This window comes from Pangasianodon hypophthalmus, chromosome 14 (assembly GCF_027358585.1).
Source record: "Pangasianodon hypophthalmus isolate fPanHyp1 chromosome 14, fPanHyp1.pri, whole genome shotgun sequence".
Lineage (NCBI taxonomy): Eukaryota > Metazoa > Chordata > Actinopteri > Siluriformes > Pangasiidae > Pangasianodon > Pangasianodon hypophthalmus.
Genome location: NC_069723.1, coordinates 25,412,347 through 25,427,310, shown reverse-complemented (window position 1 = coordinate 25,427,310; position 14,964 = coordinate 25,412,347). Strand labels below are relative to the sequence as shown.

The 14,964-nt window shown below is 43.1% G+C and overlaps 1 protein-coding gene across 2 annotated transcripts in view; it reads left to right on the top strand.

The window, feature by feature from the left end:
• slc2a2 (solute carrier family 2 member 2) overlaps positions 1-9,448 on the top strand; it is a 15,001-nt gene extending 5,553 nt beyond the window's left edge. For both annotated transcript variants that reach the window (XM_034310782.2, XM_053239715.1), the window contains exons 5-11: positions 112-227; positions 929-1,091; positions 2,337-2,524; positions 2,838-2,942; positions 4,070-4,171; positions 7,228-7,431; positions 8,191-9,448. In XM_034310782.2, coding sequence (XP_034166673.2) covers positions 112-227; positions 929-1,091; positions 2,337-2,524; positions 2,838-2,942; positions 4,070-4,171; positions 7,228-7,431; positions 8,191-8,388 — 1,076 coding nt within the window. In that variant the 3' untranslated portion in view covers positions 8,389-9,448. The remainder of the gene's footprint in view (positions 1-111; positions 228-928; positions 1,092-2,336; positions 2,525-2,837; positions 2,943-4,069; positions 4,172-7,227; positions 7,432-8,190) is intronic.
• The last annotated feature ends 5,516 nt before the right edge of the window (positions 9,449-14,964 follow it).

Genomic DNA, 14,964 nt, shown 5'->3' with positions numbered 1-14,964 from the left:
GAGGCAGATTTCGTTTAAATTAGTGTATGAAGTTATGAGTTTAATCGAACTGTCACACTGCACTGTAATTTCCCTGAGTGGGTTTAGGGATTTCTCACTCGTCTGTTGCAGGTCTCTCGTCCGGACTCGTCCCGATGTACATCGGTGAAATCTCTCCGGTGAAGTACAGAGGAGCGTTAGGAACGCTGCATCAGCTCGCCGTCGTCACCGGCATCCTTATCAGCCAGGTAATCACGCAACACGCTGAGGGTCAAAGGTCAAAGGTGATGCGCATCAGCAGATTAGTGAGTGTTTAGTTTACAATGTTGCAACTTTAAAAATATTTCATCATCTTAATATCTACTCACAGGGAAGGAGGCGTGGCCTCTGTGTGTGTCCTGTCAGTCACAGGGAAGGAGGCGTGGCCTCTGTGTGTGTGTCCTGTCAGTCTCAGGGAAGGAGGCGTGGCCTCTGTGTGTGTCCTGTCAGTCACAGGGAAGGAGGCGTGGCCTCTGTGTGTGTCCTGTCAGTCACAGGGAAGGAGGCGTGTCCTCTGTGTGTGTCCTGTCAGTCACAGGGAAGGAGGCGTGGCCTCTGTGTGTGTCCTGTCAGTCACAGTGAAGGAGGCGTGGCCTCTGTGTGTGTGTCCTGTCAGTCTCAGGGAAGGAGGCGTGGCCTCTGTGTGTGTCCTGTCAGTCACAGGGAAGGAGGCGTGGCCTCTGTGTGTGTCCTGTCAGTCACAGTGAAGGAGGCGTGGCCTCTGTGTGTGTCCTGTCAGTCACAGGGAAGGAGGCGTGGCCTCTGTGTGTGTCCTGTCAGTCACAGGGAAGGAGGCGTGGCCTCTGTGTGTGTCCTGTCAGTCACAGGGAAGGAGGCGTGTAGAGAAACGATGGATTTTTTAAATTTATAATAAAATAGTTTAAAAAGTCATGTATTTTGTGTATTTCAGGTTCTGGGTCTGGACTTCCTGTTAGGGAATGATGACATGTGGCACGTGCTGCTGGGTTTATCAGGAGCGATCGCAACGCTGCAGAGTTTGTTGCTGCCATTTTGTCCTGAGAGTCCGAGATACCTGTACATCAAACTGGGCAAGAAGGAGGAGGCCTGCAGAAGTACACACACTCTCACACACACACTCACACACACTCACACACATACACACTCTCACACTCACACACACACACACTCACACACACTCACACACACACACTCACACACACTCACACACACACACTCACACACACTCACACACACACTCTCACACTCACACACACACACACTCACACACACACACTCACACACACACTCACACACACACACTCTCACACACACACACACACACTCACACACTCTCACACACACACACACACTCACACACACTCTCTCACACTCTCACACACACACACACTCACACACACACACTCTCACACACACACACACTCTCACACACAAACACACTCACACACACTCACACACTCTCACACTCTCACACACACACACACACTCACACTCACACTCACACTCTCACACACACACACACTCACACTCACACACACTCACACACACACACACTCACACACTCTCTCACACACACACACACACACTCTCTCACACACACACTCACACACAAACACCTTTAATGCAAACAAAAATCTTTGTGTCATTTTTTTTTCAGTTTTTATACTTAGAGTAAATTTACAATTTTTTTAAAAAATATTTTGCCATTTGAGATTTAAAAAAAAATTTCTTTATATTTAGTGTCGTCTTTTTGTATTTTCTGTTTCCTGCCATTTTAATTTTTTTAATTAAAGTGTCCTAGTCAATGTTTTAATTTTTTTTATTTAGTCATATATCTATACACACTTTTAATGTTTTGTCTTCTTATGACATTTTTAATATTGATTATAATTTTCAGTTTGTTTTATTTTCTACAATTTGTCATTTTGGGATTTTTATTTTTAATTTTTTAAATATTTAGTGTTCTTTTGTTTCTATTTTGTTCTATTTTTTTGCAGATCGTACATTTGACTTTTATATTAAATTTGTTATCGTCATTGTGTATTTTTCAAATATTTAATATCATTTTATTTATTTCTGTTTTACATTTGGTGTCATATAATTTATTGTTATAAAATACTTCCTTCTTTTTTAATTAGTTTTTTATATATTAGACCTTAATATTTTTACTTTGTGTACTTTTCTCATTATGATTTTTTATAAATTTTAGATTTGTTATTCAGTGTCACCTTGCTCGTGTTTTCACTTTAAATTTATTTATTTCATTTTAAATGTTTTTGTCGTGTTGTGTTTGATATTCGATGCTTTTTAGCCGAATGGTTTATTGTGTCTGCTTTTAGGTTTAAAGCGTCTTAAAGGAGAATACGACACGTCGAAGGATATCGCAGAAATGCAGAGAGAAAAAGAGGAGGCCATGAAAGAGTCAAAGATTTCAATATGGCGGCTTTTACGAGCAGAACAATATCGCCAGCAGCTGTTCGTGGCTCTGATGCTGCATCTGTCGCAGCAATTCTCCGGAATTAACGCTGTGAGAAACCAACCTGCTCGCAATGAAACGCTTTTATTTCCTTTTCAGATATTATCTGTAATTTAACACCTTTGAGGTCGACACTGAGTCTGTTCGATATTTCTGAATCAAACGAATCAAATAGAGTTAAAGAAAGAACTGAATCAGTGAATCAGTGAAGTGAGTCGTGATTCTTCTCTCTCGCAGCTTTTTATTCTGCTTTTTATATCGGCTCATATTTATTCTTTTATTGGCCGCATCATTGCGATAGTCGTTTTATAACCGCCGTCAAACAATAATGTTTGTTCTGCTCTCTGCGTGGTTTTTATTTCAGATATTTTATTACTCCACTGCCATTTTCCACAACGCCGGAGTCGCTCAGCCCATCTACGCCACCATCGGAGTCGGAGTCGTAAACACCGTCTTCACACTGCTGTCAGTGAGTGCACACTAATGACAAGACAAACAGTGCTGGAACACACACACACACACACACACACACACACACACTGCTGAGAAACGGCCGAGGGCTTTTATCTCCACAGAAACATAATTACACGTGAAGCACACATGTTCTTTTCACTGCTTAGCAATGATCTGTACAACGTGAACGCATTCCAAACCACACACCCTATCCACTATATAGTGCACTATCATTAACACCATCATCGGGCCACAGTGGGCGTGTCCTAAACCACACGCCCTATCCACTATATAGTACATTATCATTAACACCATCATCGGGCCACAGTGGGCGTGTCCTAAACCACACGCCCTATCCACTATATAGTACACTATCATTAACACCATCATCGGGCCACAGTGGGCGTGTCCTAAACCACACACCCTATCCACTATATAGTACACTATCATTAACACCATCATCGGGCCACAGTGGGCGTGTCCTAAACCACACGCCCTATCCACTATATAGTACATTATCATTAACACCATCATCGGGCCACAGTGGGCGTGTCCTAAACCACACGCCCTATCCACTATATAGTACACTATCATTAACACCATCATCGGGCCACAGTGGGCGTGTCCTAAACCACACGCCCTATCCACTATATAGTACACTATCATTAACACCATCATCGGGCCACAGTGGGCGTGTCCTAAACCACACACCCTATCCACTATATAGTACACTATCATTAACACCATCATCGGGCCACAGTGGGCGTGTCCTAAACCACACGCCCTATCCACTATATAGTACATTATCATTAACACCATCATCGGGCCACAGTGGGCGTGTCCTAAACCACACGCCCTATCCACTATATAGTACACTATCATTAACACCATCATCGGGCCACAGTGGGCGTGTCCTAAACCACACGCCCTATCCACTATATAGTACACTGTCATTAACACCATCATCGGGCCACAGTGGGCGTGTCCCAAACCACACGCCCTATCCACTATATAGTGCACGTAAACATGATTATACACAATATATACAGGTGTATAATTCATTTTTCTCTGTTTTACTGAGCCAGATAAAAGTGTGCATGTGTGTGTGTGTGTGTGTGTGTGTGTGTGTGCACGTGTGTGCAGGTGGCTCTGGTGGACCGGGCCGGTAGAAGAACCCTGTTGTTAATCGGTTTGGGTGGAATGTGTTGCTGTGCAGTGGGAATGACAGTCGGACTCGTTTACCAGGTGAGATCATTAAAACTCAAACTCATGATGAAGTGAAAACTGTCTCACTGCCTTATGGTTATGATTAAGACACATTTTAAATGAGATGAGGTAATGATCTGAGATAGCTTCAGACTGTGGACATGAGACTATATTTTCTATATTTAATCCGAATGTTAGTATTAAATCAAGAGTGTGAGCACCACTATGGGTGGGTCCTATTACATTCTGATTAACCCCTACAGAATCTAGAATGGACACAACTGCTGTTCTCAGAGGGTCTTCTGGATTATCAAAATGAGTATTAAAGTCTCCAACAATTAATGCCTTGTCTAAAGAAACAACCAGGTTAGAGATGAAATCCGCAAATTCACACAGGAATTCAGAATATGGCCCTGGGGGTCCGTAAATAATAATTACTGGAATCACCTGGGTAGACTTATTTTTAGTGGCTACGTATGTTATGTTAGAATAAAGAACTTCAAATGCGTTGAATTTATGACTAGGTTTTTGTGTGACGCCTAGATTATCATTATAAATGACTGCGACGCCTCCTCCTCTGCCAGTTAGATGGGGCTGATGTATGTGCCTGTACCCGGGAGGACTAGCTTCATTTAATGCTACAAACTCGTTTGGTTTAATCCACGTTTCTGTTAAACACAGTACATCAAACTCCTGATCAGTAATAGTTTCATTCCCAAACACTGCGCTTCTCCCAAACACCGAAACACTGCACTTCTCCCAAACACTGCGCTTCTCCCAAACACCGAAACACTGCACTTCTCCCAAACACTGCACTTCTCCCAAACACAGAAACACTGCACTTCTCCCAAACACCGCACTACTCCAAAACACTGAAACACTGCACTTCTCCCAAACACAGCGCTTCTCCCAAACACCGAAACACTGCACTTCTCCCAAACACTGCACTTCTCCCAAACACAGAAACACTGCACTTCTCCCAAACACCGCACTACTCCAAAACACTGAAACACTGCACTTCTCCCAAACACAGCGCTTCTCCCAAACACCGAAACACTGCACTTCTCCCAAACACCAAAACACTGCACTTCTCCAAAACACTGCGCTTCTCCCAAACACTGAAACACTGCACTTCTCCCAAACACTGAAACACTGCACTTCTCCCAAACACCAAAACACTGCGCTTCTCCCAAACACAGAAACACTGCACTTCTCCCAAACACCAAAACACCGCACTTCTCCCAAATACTGCACTTCTCCCAAACACCGAAACACTGCACTTCTCCCAAACACTGCGCTTCTCCCAAACACTGCGCTTCTCCCAAACACTGCGCTAAGATTGGATTAAACAAAACGCTAAGGTAAACAGGCAGCACCTCACCAAGGACTGAGCTCGTAACAAGGAAACGTTCAAATATCACTTCAGAGAGATGGAATTGCTCGGGGTTTGAAAAGTCCGATGAACAAGTTTATGTAAAATCTAACACTGCGTTACATCCTAATCGGTTGGAAAATGGACGCCCTCATGTTTGTATTTTGTTAGCAAAGAGCTAGGCTGTATATTTTCTTTCTCAATCAGCAAACTGTATATTCAGTGGTTTAGATTTAATAAACAAATATCTAAAACAATCTAAAGCTAATACTTGTATATAAGGTAAGAAGTTTTACTGTGTTTATTTCTGATGCTGTGAGCAGCCACGCTGACGTGACGTCACTCCATAAACGAGGAAGGAACTCGGATTTGAGAAGAATACCCCGAGTTGACTTCTCAGCTGCGGTGGTGTTTCATATCACGAAAGACACGGTCCCCATTTACTCTGTTGAGAGAGAAGCGTTCACTACGTTGTGCAAAAACAGTAACAGCGCCATCTACAAAAACAGTAACAGCGCCATCTACAGCACATAGTGCAATCAGTGATTTTTTTAAATATCCTTTCTTTAAATATTCTTTATTTAAAAGAACCATTGTTTGCGTTACTTGCTATAGATGGCTCTGTTACTATTTTTGCACATCTATATTTTCCAAAGTTCATTCTAATAAATACAAAACTTTGAAAAATTATGCAATTTATTTATAACTGCACTGTGTAAAAACAAAACAAAAGTGAAATCATAATCAGGAATTGTTCAGAAAGCAGTATCGTCCAGCCTTAAATCAAAGTCCAGAAAAGTAATTTCATGAAGGATCCTCATGAGCGTGATGTTGTGAAACTCACACACAGTAAGGTGATAAGATAAAGTGAGAGTGTTTTATATGAGTGATGAGTTAATAAGCGGCAGGTCTGACTGATCTCTCGCTGTTATGAGAGAGCTGGAGCAGACGGAGCCCTCTGGTGGACAGGAGAGGTCCTGCAGTGTGTACAAATAAATCCCTCATCTTGTGTTTTCAACAGGGTCTGTTACTCTTTTATATAAAACAGTTCTCAATGACACTTCTGAAGAATATGCAATGAAAAAATATTTAAATGTGCTTTTTAAAAATCATTTCAACAAGTAAATAAAATGAACGGTTTGTTCTTCGCAGAAATGCGTCACAGTTCTGAGTGTGTATTCATTAATTGCTCATTTTTAATCTGATTTATGATTTTCTTTCATTTCTTCCAAGACAGCTTAAAGTTACTGTTAATTTCAGCTTCTGAAAACAATAAATGTCACGATATCTTTAAGCTTTTGCTGAAGTTTGCTTTCATATTGCTTAAAAGCGGCATAGTGACTTGATTTAATATTAAACAAGAACTTAGTGTAAGAGATCCTTTGTAAGAATATAACGTTTATTCAGTCTATTTATTGAAAATAAAAACTTATTCCCTACAGAGAAGTTTCATGATTTTTCTTATCATATTTTTCAGAACTGTCACAGTGACCTGATTTTATATTAAAGAACAATAGAGTAGAGATCTTACTGTGAATAATTTCTCTATTTTATGTAAATTTATGTTTTAATCCTGGTTATGAGACTGTATAGGTTTGTGTTTGTATACTTTGTATTTTTTAGGTGTATGATCGCTGATCATTGCACAAAATATTAGCCTCCTGTACCACTTTCCTGCGGCGCTCATTGGTTTATTGTCTTTTCTTATGTTCGCGCTTTCCAGAACACGTACTCCTGGATGAGTTACTTGAGCATGACGGCCATTTTTCTGTTCGTGAGCTTCTTTGAGATCGGTCCAGGCCCAATCCCATGGTTCATAGTGGCTGAACTGTTCAGTCAGGGGCCGCGACCTGCAGCCATCGCGCTCGCCGGCTTCTGCAACTGGACCAGTAACTTCATCGTCGGCATGTTTTTCCCTTACATAGAGGTAAAGTGCACTCTCTCCTCTCTGTACTAATACAACTGATCAGTGGTAATGAAGTGTGCACTATTTAGCAATGTTCTGTCCTGTGGCTCCGCCCATTCCTTTAGATTTCATAACAACACATCTCTGACCTTTATTTTAAAATCATCAGTCTGTCTGCACTGAGACTGACAGACACAGAGACCACGCCCCCTTCACTGAGACTGACAGGACAGTCACAGATGCCACGCCTCCTTCACTAGATCTGGTACTAATAGACACAGAGGCCACACCTCCTTCACTGGGACTGACAGAACAGATACAGAGGCCACGCCTCCTTCACTTGGACTCACAGGACAGATACAGAGGCCACGCCTCCTTCACTGGGACTGACAGACACAGAGGCTATGCCTCCTTCACTAGATCTGGTACTAATAGACACAGAGGCCACGCCTCCTTCACTGGGACTCACAGGACAGATACAGAGGCCACGCCTCCTTCCCTGTGACTCACAGATACAGAGGCCACGCCTCCTTCACTGGGACTGACAGATACAGAGGCCACGCCTCCTTCACTGGGACTGACAGATACAGAGGCCACGCCTCTTTCCCTGTGACTGACAGACACAGAGGACACATTTAGCCAAGTGTTTGGTGTGTTTGCATTTATAGTTTTGCTAAGAGGCTAATGTAGCTAATGAATAAGGGAAGCTTATAGACACTAGTTTAGGAAACAGAATTTGTTAACAAAAGATTATTAGCTGAATCCTTTATTTTTTTGCAGCAACTCTGTGGTACGTATGTCTTCATCATCTTCGTGGTCCTCCTGTTCGGTTTCACCGTCTTCACGTGTTTACGAGTTCCTGAGACTAAAGGAAAGACGTTCGAGGAAATCGCAGCTCTGTTTCAGAAGAAACGTCCAGCAGCCCAAACTGAGATGGCGACGGAACTGCAGCAGCTCAAAGGCGCATCAGAGGCCTGAACCATGTTTACGCTAACAATGATGCTAATGCTAACTTCCTAAATCATGAACAGCCAGAGGAAAAGATGATAAACGCAGTCTGAATCATGTTTTATCCTTGTGTGAAAGTGCCACAGGTCATGAAATACATGCTGATTATGCTAATGCTAATGCTAATGGAGTCAAACTGAGCCTGTTACTCCTCTCAGAACTTACTGTTAAAACAATATAAAGTGATTTTATTTTTATTTTATTACAGTATCAGGGACGCGGGATGGCGGCGGCGGTGCTAGATACGTCGGTCTAATACGTTAGCGTTTCTATAGTAACAGCTCATTCACAGGAACTGAGCCTTATGATTGGCTAAGCCTAAATAAACTTAATTTAAAAAAATGTGTTATTATTTAACAAAGAAAAGCGTGTAAATGTGTTGATATGGTGAAGTTTTCTGTTAGGAGATGTTTGTTTAACATTTTAGAGAAAGGAGTCTCCAGTGTCAGAGCTTTGTTTCTAACAGGAGTTAGTCAGTTCCTGTTGTCGCTTACGTTACAGCAGCTATAAACACTCGTTCCCTCACTAGCCTCTCTCTCTCTTTTTTAAGAGAAAAAAACGCAGCTTGTTACATCATGTTACTGAGAAACTGCAAAAAAGAAGCGTAAACTCTGCAGTTAAAAGTGTGTTTATTTCTTTATTTCTTTATCTGTGTGTTATGACGTTAGCCAGATAAAAAAAAACGAGCCGCAGCAGCCTCAGCATCCCTACATCTCACGTCCTTGTTACTGTCAGATTTTTCTATTTTATGTCATTTTATATTTCGTTTCTTATAATATTGTTTTAACAGATACAGTCTACATGTACAGAACTGCTAAGGTTTTTTTCAAAAGATGCTAACATTTTGAAACACTTTAGCAAAAGACATGATAAACAGCAACAATGACTAGCTTCAGATAGCTTCCATTCATTACAGCAAAAGTAGGTTTTTTTGTGCTGATTGAAAATGTGATTTTTAAAAAGAACCCTGCTAACAATAAATGAAACGTTGTTAGCATTAAACATAATCCATTGTCCACTTCCCCTCTTAGACCTACCTCAGCTCTGAGTACAGGAAATGTGTGTGTGTGTGTGTGTGTGTCCACCACCACAGGTTGAGGAGCCTGATTCAATAAAAAGCAAAATAGAGAAATTAAATGAGGCCTCTTTCTGAAAAATATGGGGCCTCCGCTTCTTCCTGCCCAACCTGAGGCTTCGTCTTGCCCAACCTGAGGCTTCTTCCTGCCCAACCTGAGGCTTCTTCCTCCTCAACCTCAGCCTGCTTCCTCCTCAACCTCAGGCTTCTTCCTGCCCAAACTGGGGCTTCTTCCTGCCCAACCTGGGGCTACATGCCCATCCTCTTGCTTCTTGCCCAACCTGAGGCTTTCCACTGCCCAACTCTATGATTCCTGGCGCTTCTTCCTGCTCAGTCTCAGGCTTCTTCCTCCTCAACATGAGGCTTCTTCCTGCCCAAACTGAGGCTTCTTCTCCAATCTTGTCCATTGTGTGGAAAATGTTTTTGATCAGTAAGAACTGATGGACTGTGGTTATTAGATTTGATTATTTGACAATACACAGTAATCACACAGTATCATTTACATAACACACTTTATATCAGCTCGTATTCAGACACTCTGCTCAGTAGCCACCAGGTGGCAGTGAAATATAAAATATAAACTATAGCAGACACATTTTCAGGCCTCCGTCACTGGAGTTTTGGTTCAAATCAATTCTCAAGTCATTACTCATCACAAGAGGGTACGACGAAGTATCAGGGAGAATCGAGAATGTTTTAAAATCTCGTTCAAGAACACAAACTGCACAGCAACTAGCTAGCAGCATTATTCATGTCTTACTCCTTCTGTCCTTTTTTATTTGTTGAAGCCACGAGCTCATCTCTTCATCATTTTCAGTGCTCACTCTTGGAGTATTCAGCTTTAAATAAGGAAATAATAAGCAACATGTTTCAGGGGTTTGAAAACAAATGAACTGAAATATGATGAAGTGAAAGCACGCTAAACCTCTCACAGGAATTCATCCAGCGCGTGAAATCCAAAGCCTTCATGTTATTGTTTCATTTCTTCCTGTGGTGCATGAACATCAAACACAAATGTTTTCCCAAATAGACATAAAACTCCATCATGATAACTTACAGAGCTTCATTAGATCTAATCTCTGGCTTAATCCTGCCCCTGAGTATTCTTACCCAGCCTGAAGCTTAATCCTGCCCCTGAGTCTTCTTACCCAACCCGAAGCTTCTTCCTGCCCATCCTGGGGCTTCATTCCCAACCTGAAGCTTCTTCCTGTCCATCCTGAGTCTTCTTACCCAACCTGAAGCTTCTTCCTGCCCATCCTGGGGCTTCTTTCCCAACCTGAAGCTTCTTCCTGCCCATCCTGGGGCTTCTTTCCCAACCTGAAGCTTCTTCCTGCCATTCTGGGGCTTCTTACCCAACCTGAAGCTTCTTCCTGCCCATCCTGAGTCTTCTTACCCAACCTGAAGCTTCTTCCTGCCCATCCTGGGGCTTCTTACCCAACCTGAAGCTTCTTCCTGCCCATCCTGGGGCTTCTTACCCAACCTGAAGCTTCTTCCTGCCCATCCTGGGGCTTCTTACCCAACCTGAAGCTTCTTCCTGCCCATCCTAGGGCTTCTTACCCAACCTGAAGCTTCTTCCTTCTTCCTGCCCATCCTGGGGCTTCTTACCCAACCTGAAGCTTCTTCCTGCCCATCCTGGGGCTTCTTACCCAACCTGAAGCTTCTTCCTGCCCATCCTGGGGCTTCTTACCCAATCTGAAGCTTCTTTCTTCTTCCTGCCCATCCTGGGGCTTCTTACCCAACCTGAAGCTTCTTCCTGCCCATCCTGGGGCTTCTTACCCAACCTGAAGCTTCTTCCTGCCCATCCTGGGGCTTCTTACCCAACCTGAAGCTTCTTCCTGCCCATCCTGAGGCTTCTTACCCAACCTGAAGCTTCTTCCCGCCCATCCTGAGTCTTCTTACCCAACCTGAAGCTTCTTCCTGCCCATCCTGGGGCTTCTTACCCAACCTGAAGCTTATTCCTGCCCATCCTGGGGCTTATTGGCCAACCTGAAGCTTCTTCCTGCCCATTCTGGGGCTTATTGGCCAACCTGAAGCTTCTTCCTACCCATTCTAGGGCTTTTTTCCCATCTTCTGGCTTCCTCCTCACCCTGATGCTTCTTACTGCCCAACCCAGGGTTTCTTGCCCAACCTGGGGCTTTCTGTCTGACCTGAGGCTTCTCTCTGCCCAAACCCTACAGAGCTTCCTCCTTAGGCTTCCTGCCCATTCTGAGGCTTCTTTCCCATCGTCTGGCTTCCTGTCCAACCTGAAACTTCTTCATGCCTAACCTGTGGCTTTGTTCTGACCAACGTGGTCCTGGGGCTTTTCTCCATCTATGGGCTTCTCCCTGCCCAAGCTGGGGCTTAGTACTACCCAACCCCTTGCCTATCCTGGGGCTTGCTGTCTGATCTGAGAAAATGAAGCATCATCAGTGTGGCAGTGTTGGTTTTAAAACTTCACTGTATTGGTCTGGTTTTGTCACGTGGATAAAAATACACACATTCAGTGTGAAAAGGACTTGAGTGCGTGTATTTGGATGAAATGTAGCCGAGGCAGCAGTTTGAAGAGCAAATTGGGACACAGCTGGTGGAAACAAACATATTTATCATCTGGAGTGAAGGTGACGGGCACAGCAGCCTTGAGAACGTGGAGGAGGCTTCAGGGCTGACGGGGGAAAGGAGTTAGAGTTAGGACTAGATAAAACATCAGCAGAAGAGACGTTACGGAAAGTGTTTACTCTGAGTGTTATTTGTGAAGCAGTAGGTGGAGAGCAGGTGGTGGAGATGGGGAGAAGATGGAGATGGAGAAGGTGGGGATGGGGAGAAGGTGGAGATAATGAGAAGGTGGAGAAGGAGAGAGGGTGGAGATGAGGAGAAGGAGAGAAGGTGGAGATGAGGAGAAGGACCAGGGGAGACGGTGGAGATGAGAAGGTGGAGAAGGAGAAGGTGGAGAAGGAGAGAGGGTGGAGATGAGGAGAAGGAGAGAAGGTGGAGATGAGGAGAAGGACCAGGGGAGAAGGTGGAGATGAGAAGGTGGAGAAGGAGAAGGTGGAGATGGAGAGAGGGTGGAGATGAGGAGAAGGAGAGAAGGTGGAGATGGGGAGAAGGTGGACCCGGGGAGAAGGTGGAGATGAGAAGGTGGAGAAGGAGAAGATGGAGATGAGGAGAAGGTGGAGATGGAGAGAGGGTGGAGATGAGGAGAAGGAGAGAAGGTGGAGATGGGGAGAAGGTGGACCAGGGGAGAAGGTGGAGATGAGAAGGTGGAGATGAGGAGAAGATGGAGATGAGGAGAAGGTGAACCAGCGGGGAAGGTGGAGAATGTGAATGTGTGAACAGTGTTCAGCAGATTGGGGTGTGAATAACGGAGAAGGAGAACAATCTGCTGAGTGGAATTTCAGGAATTCTGTCCTATCAGCATGTAGAGCTGCTTTGTTCTTCCTGAAACATCAGCACTTTACCTCTGTGACATTATAACGCCATCACGGTGCATTAATCCACATTCAACTCTGAAAATATTAAAAATAATTAATTTAATTATAATTAATTAATATTAAAAATAATATTAAAATCAACGCATTAAATCTCAGTAAACTCAAAGCTTAAAAAATCATAATCATTTAAAAATAACTGATAAATAAAAATAATAAAATGGTAAAAGTAATTAAATAAAAATTTAATTATTATAAAAATAGTTTGTTGAAAGAGACACAAGAAAGAAAGAAAGAAAGAGAAAAGAAGAGAAGATGGATGGACAGATAGTTGGATGGATGGATAGTTGGATGGATAGATAGATAAATAGATGGATGGTTCAGACTGGTTATTTTGGTAGCTGTGTTTTTCGCTCCCTCTTTATTCGAAGTCTCTCCTCTCGCACATGTGTGCAGATGTTTACTCCAGACCCCCCGCTTTCTCTTGAGCTTCTGCAGGTTTGACCTTTGACCCCTGACCTCCAGGTTTGGGTTCAGGAACTGAGGAAGGGCTCAGAAGCCCCGAAGCTGCTGAGAGGTTCAGGGAGACGCGACCCGCTGCTGCTGCTGCTCTCTAAACGCTCCGAGCTCTTCCTCTTTACCTTTATTTCGACTCGGAGCTGCAGGACGTTCCGAGAACTCAGGGATCATTTCATTTAAATCCCTCCCACGCGCCGGACGCGACGCATCAACATCAAAACACTGAGACGCTTGTAGAATAATACAGACTCCATCTGTAAATCTACTTCTTACTTTATTTACATTTTATTTTATTTACTTTTCACTCCTTACATTTTAACCTTTAAAGCAATTGTTAAAAAAATCTCAAATACCACAACATTTCTCTCTCTCTCTCTCTCTCTCTCTCACTCTCTCTCTCTCTCTCTCTCTCACTCTCTCTCTCTCTCTCTCACTCTCACTCTCTCTCTCTCTCTCTCTCTCACTCTCACTCTCACTCTCACTCTCTCACTCTCTCTCTCTCTCACTCTCACTTACCCCGCTGTTACGCCGTGCTGCGAATTCCCTTTTAAAATTCACATCAATGTCAGCTCTGCTAAGGAACTGTGTTAATGAGTAACTGTGCTAATGAACAAATGTGCTACTGAATAATGAATAACTGTGTTAATGAATAAATGTGCCAGTGAATAACCGTGTTAATCAGCAACTGTGCTACTGAATAACTGTGCTGATGAACAACCGTGCTAATGAATAACTGTGTTAATGAGTAACTGTGCTAATGAGTAACTGTGCTAATGAAAAAATGTGCTTATGATTAACCGTGATAATCATCGACTGTGCTAATGAAAAACTGTGCTAATTGTTTAGCACAGAAACACCGGCATTATTACACTGTCAAGAGAAAACTTCTAAGATTTGTGCAGAATCACTGAACAGTCAGCGATGAAGGCTTCCAAGCTGAATAATTAATAAACGTGTCTGCATTGCTAATTTCCTGATCAGTTAAAATATTTATTTAAATACTTGAACAGATTTAAAGGTCAATATCTTTTGACTTTAAGAACGTTCAGATCTGTAGTTCTGCTTTGAACTGACAAATCCAGTTTCTCTGTGCTTTTATAATATATTTTTATAAAGGGTGCCAATAATTATGGAATACACTATACACACTCACTGACACACACACTGGAGTAACACAATAACAGTCGTGATGATGTTTCCAAAACCGCTCTAAATCTGGATATTTACATTTTCGTTATGATGTCATAGCGCACTGTTCTGATGAAGGCTGTGTCGATCCTGAGAGCGGTCTCGGGTCTCGATCCGATACTGTGATCCTTCACTCGTAAATAATGTTCCAGTACCAACATCCCGTACAGGTGATGCTAGGTGCATCGAGAAGTTCAGTGCTAGCAGCAAACGCTGGCTACGTGAGAAAACGACGTCTGCAGACGATGCTAGCTCAGCGAATATACGGGTGCGGCTCTTACCGCTATCGTCATGACAACCAGGAATTCCAGCGCAACGGAAACAAACCCGTACTTTACTTACAGCGCTACGGAAACGCGT